The 4,847-nt window shown below is 61.6% G+C and overlaps 1 protein-coding gene across 1 annotated transcript; it reads left to right on the top strand.

The window, feature by feature from the left end:
* The first annotated feature begins 298 nt into the window (after nt 1-298).
* On the top strand, nt 299-4,551 carry PDYN (prodynorphin). Its single transcript, XM_066386285.1, has 2 exons — nt 299-435; nt 2,390-4,551. Exons 1-2 carry the CDS (start codon nt 307-309, stop codon nt 3,029-3,031), a joined length of 771 nt encoding a protein of 256 aa, XP_066242382.1. The 5' UTR covers nt 299-306; the 3' UTR covers nt 3,032-4,551.
* Nucleotides 4,552-4,847: the final 296 nt, after the last annotated feature.

Here is a 4,847-nt window from a genome sequence, read left to right as displayed (position 1 = left end):
AAGGCACACCCTACTCTAAGAGCTGCTCAGACGTGAGCTGTGTCCGGCATCTCCCGGCACCCAGCGGAGGCGCTCGCCGATGCCTGGTGATTCCTTTCCCTGGCCCTTGGCCTCGGGCACCGACTGGGCCTCTGTTTTGTCATCTGTCCAGCGAGAACCAGATGCTTTCCTGTGATTCTACCAGAGTGGGGGTTGATGAGGGCCCCCCCCCCAGGGGCTCAGGGCACACCCCGCCCCGCAGGGAAGGCGATCACAGGTCTCACGATCTTCTCTCCCTCCCTCCCCAGCAGGAAGAGCCGAGGCAGTATGGCGTGGCCGGGGCTGGTGCTGGCTGTTTGCCTCCTCCTGCTTCCTTCTGCCACAGGGGACTGCCTGGCCCGCTGCTCCCTGTGTGCCGTGAAGACCCAGGAGTGGTCCAGACCCATCAACCCCCTGGTAGGTTCCGGGCCGGGCTTCCGGGTGCCCAGGCTCTGGGGGCTGTGTGTGGAAAGGGGCCGTCTGTGTGCGGAGCCCAGAGAAGGAAGAGGGCAGGCCCAGGGCCCAGGCGGTGGGTGTGTTCATCCCGCAGACGGGTCCCCCCCGGGCAGAGAAGGAAGAGGGCAGGCCCAGGCGGTGGTGTGTCCGTCCTGCAGACGGGTCCCCCCGGGTCAGAGGGCAGGCCCAGGCCGTGGTGTGTCCGTCCTGCAGACGGGTCCCCCCCTGGGCAGAGAAGGAAGAGGGCAGGCCCAGGCCGTGGTGTGTCCGTCCTGCAGACGGGTCCCCCCCGGGCAGAGAAGGAAGAGGGCAGGCCCAGGCCGTGGTGTGTCCGTCCTGCAGACGGGTCCCCCCCGGGCAGAGAAGGAAGAGGGAGGGCAGGCCCAGGCCGTGGTGTGTCCGTCCTGCAGACGGGTCCCCCCCGGGCAGAGAAGGAAGAGGGCAGGCCCAGGCGGTGGTGTGTCCGTCCCGCAGACGGGTCCCCCCCGGGCAGAGAAGGAAGAGGGCAGGCCCAGGGCCCAGGCCGTGGTGTGTCCGTCCTGCAGACGGGTCCCCCCGGGCAGAGGGCAGGCCCAGGCGGTGGTGTGTCCGTCCTGCAGACGGGTCTCCCCCCGGGCGGGGCGCCCATGGCCTTCTCGGTGGTCAGCCTGGCAGCCAGGGACTGCTGTCCCTCCAGCTCCCCATTCCCAGCTCCAGATCTGAACGGCACGGGCTGACTCAGGTCTGAGACAGGAGGAGGCTCGGTTTCCAGGGAGCTTGATGCTTGGCAACAGGGGCTGTCAGTCATTTCGGGAGTCAGCATCCTGAGAGTAACCTTTCAAGGTTTCCTACCACCCGGCTGATGGGCACCTCCAAAGCGAGTCGCTCCCCGGGGAGGAGCTCTCTCCACCACCCCGAAACACCAGGGTCTGGCGGATGGGATCCAAGCCTTGACCCCCGCCCTCTCCTCCCGGGTCTCGGCGCCTCCTGGCCCAGCCTCATGAGCTTCGCCGTGAGTCAGACTGCTCACGTTCCTCTCCGTGAGGACAGCAGTCCGGAGCAGGGGGGCCGATGGCCTGGTGGGCAGAGTGCAGACGGGGTTCTGCTGCCACTTTCCAGCCTCGGAACCTTGGAACCTCCTCCCTGAGCCTGAGTTTCCTCACCGGCACAGTGAGGGGGGGCGATTCCGTGAAAGAACAATGCAAGGTAGTCATTGTACCAGCCCAGCCCCTCTTTCCTGAGAGGAGCACAGCTCACGGGGTGCAGCCCACGGGGTGGTCCACGGGAGAGAACCGGGTGCAGCGTGAGGACTCGGGACATTAGACTGTCTGGGTCCAAGTCCCGGGATTGTTCGGTATTGTCATCGCCATCGTTGTCATCGTCATTGTCATCAGCGGCAGCGTGTGTGTTTGAGTTCTCCCAACACGCCTGTGAAACAGATGCCGCTGTTCCCCAGAGTCGGGGAGCCCTCACACGTCCCCACACGCGGTCTTTCCACCACTCCGCACGGCTCCCCTCCTGCTCCACGGAGTCCCCACTGCTCCACGGAGTCCCCACTGCTCCACGGAGTCCCTGCGGCGTCCCTCCCGCCCGGGACAGGTTGGCAGAACCAACCTCTTCCTCGGGTCAGGAGCGACAGAGAGGGGTGAGCTCAGCAGAGGACGGTGGGGAGAGCTCGCGTCCAGTTTCGGCGTGGCCGCCGGGAGCCACGTGCCCCCTGGGAAAGCGGTTTCATTTCTCCACGTCTGTTCCCTCCTCTTCCACATGGGCACAGAGTCACCTCCCCGTCTGCGCCACGGGAAACGTGGAAGCAGCGATCACAGCGTGTTTAGATTTCCTCACACACTGGACAGAGGACTCTGGGGCACGCCGGGGACATGTGTGCTTTTTGACAGTTCGGTGGGGGTGACACGACTGCCCCTGTGGTCTCTTGCAGATTTGCTCCCTGGAGTGCCAGGCGGCCCTGCCGTCCACGGAGGAGTGGGAGAGGTGCCTTCTGTCCTTCTTCAGCCCCTCCCCCCTGGGGCTCGGCAGCGAGGGAGCCTTGGAGAGCAAGGCTGCTGTGGAAGAGGCCTACGGCCAGCTGGCCGAGCTCGGGGGCCCCTCCCTGAAGGAGCTGGGGGGAGACAGGCTTCTGCCGGGCACCCCAGGGGCGGCGGAGGGGGGCGCTGGGAGCCCGGGCCTGGCAGGGAGGCTGGGACGCCCTTCCGGCTGGTTGGAGGAGGAGTGGGAGTCGGAGATGCCAGAGGGCACCCGGCTGAGCGATGCCGCCCTGGAAGCTGGAGCCTTGGACTCCGACGAGGAGGACCCCAAGGAGCAGGCCAAACGCTACGGGGGCTTCCTGCGCAAATACCCCAAGAGGAGCTCGGAGGCGGCCGGGGCGGGGGTGGGGGCGGGGGAGGGCGCGGGCCACGAGGACCTGTACAAGCGCTACGGGGGCTTCCTGCGGCGCATCCGCCCCAAGCTCAAGTGGGACAACCAGAAGCGCTACGGCGGCTTCCTCCGGCGCCAGTTCAAGGTGGTCACCCGGTCGCAGGAGGACCCCGGCGCCTACTCCAGGGAGCTTTCTGCTGTTTAAACTCCTCCCCCCCGCCGTAGAGGTGAGTCAGGAGCGTCCCCCAACCCGGCGTGCCCTCTTCTTCCTCCTTGTGTTCCTCGTCCAGCACGCTCCGCTCCGCTCGGCATTGCAGCGGAACCCAGCCCGCCCCCTTCCGCCTGGAGCACGGGGTTTGTCTGCGGGCCGGGAGGGGGGAAGGGTGGGGGCTCCCCTTCTTCACTGGGCTTGGTGCCTGGCTCAGACCCTAGACCTCTACAAGGGCCGCTTTCCCTATCCATCCCCCCTCCTCGTTCGTGTGACACCCCACGCCGGAAGTCCAGGCTGACCTCTTCATCGCTGTAGGTCTGTTGTTCCCAAGCTTTGCTGATCACATGCCTCTCTCAGAAGAAAAATGGGGCATGCCCCCACGCAGATACGCTTCTTTAGATAGTATACCCGGGTACCATAAACCATAGACGAGGTAGAAATGTTAAATAAGAGAAATAAACAAATAGACATCCTACAAATTTATTCCCAAACCTCGAAGGCTGTCCTGGGCGCCCCACTCTGAGGACCAATGCTTTAAGGTAAAATGTGCAAACCGTAGCCTGTTATTGGGGGAGGAGTCTCTACACTAGAAAAGTCAGCCGTCTGGCGGATGCATTGTTCAGCCCGTGGACTCCGAGTTCTTCTGGTTAGAAACACACATCCTGGCCTGACCTGTGGTGGCGCAGTGGATACAGCATCGACCTGGAACGCTGAGCTCGCTGGTTTGAAACCCTGGGCTTGCCCGGTCAAGGCACATATGGGAGCTGATACTTCCTGATACTTCTTGCTGCTCTCCCCTTCTCTCTCTCTCTCTCTCTCTCAATGAGAGAGAAGGGGAGAGCAACAGGAAAATAAATAAAATCTTTAAAAGAAAAAAAGAAACATCTTAACCGAGTTCCTGGACTTCCGGTCCAAGCTGGTACCCTGGACAGCTCCCCATGGAGCGGAAAGGGAGCCGTGCCCCCCTTCCTTGCAGAAGAAAGACAGTTCTCCCTCTGTGTGCCGAAATGATCAAGGAGGGAGTGAGACGCACCAATATGTTCTGTGCAACAAACTCCAATTGTGGACCGCTTTCCTCAGCCCTCATTAAACTAATTACACCGATCGGTATCACGCTCCCACCCCAGGATGAACCCGCCGCGGAGTCAGGTTGATGAGGTTAAGCGCAAGCATGTTCTCCAGCAGCTGAAGCGGCCGCGGAGCGCCCAAGCCATCTGGCCAGACATATGCAATGGGCATTGAGCGAGGGAATTGGGGAGCAGCAACGAGAGAGCAGGACAGGCCCCCCCCCAACCCCCACGACGATTCCTCCCTCTCAGCGTCAAAACAAAACCAGAGAGAGAGAGAGAGAGAGAGAAGTGCAATGATTAAGTGCTCGATGCCAAATGAGTTCCCTTGATTCAAATATCCCAGAATCCGAGGCAGAGATCTCCCGGTGCCTTGGTTTCGATCAAAGCTCCCCTCCCTGTCTTTCTGGCTCCCTTGTCCCCGGGGGCACATTGGTTTGGTGTGTGGGTGGCTCTAGGGGGCTGGGCTGGGCTGGGTGGGAGAGGAAACGGACTTGAGTTGGGTTCATTTGTGTGACGTCTTACTGGGCACACCTCTTCACGCGCAAGTGCCCGCTTCATCCTGACGTTCTGAAATGTATCGATTGTTTTAGGGTTCTTTTGTGCACTTTAAAAAAAGGAAAAAAAAATCCGTTTATGCCATTTCCTTGGAATTTGCTTAATCCTTAATAGGACAGTGTTGTTTCCCACTCCCTCGGTACAATAAATAAATAAAGTTGCTGATGACTTGGGGGATAATATGT

Source organism: Saccopteryx leptura, chromosome 5, assembly GCF_036850995.1.
Source record: "Saccopteryx leptura isolate mSacLep1 chromosome 5, mSacLep1_pri_phased_curated, whole genome shotgun sequence".
NCBI classification, from domain to species: Eukaryota; Metazoa; Chordata; class Mammalia; order Chiroptera; family Emballonuridae; genus Saccopteryx; species Saccopteryx leptura.
Note: the sequence above shows the minus strand (reverse complement) of the source record. Positions and strands in the feature narration are given on the sequence as shown.

Coding starts and splice junctions, on each gene's coding strand:
- PDYN (XM_066386285.1), top strand. CDS start 307: ATGGCGTGGCCGGGGCTGGTGCTGGCTGTTTGCCTCCTCCTGCTTCCT. Junction 436..2,389: donor CCAGACCCATCAACCCCCTG/GTAGGTTCCGGG, acceptor GGTCTCTTGCAG/ATTTGCTCCCTGGAGTGCCA.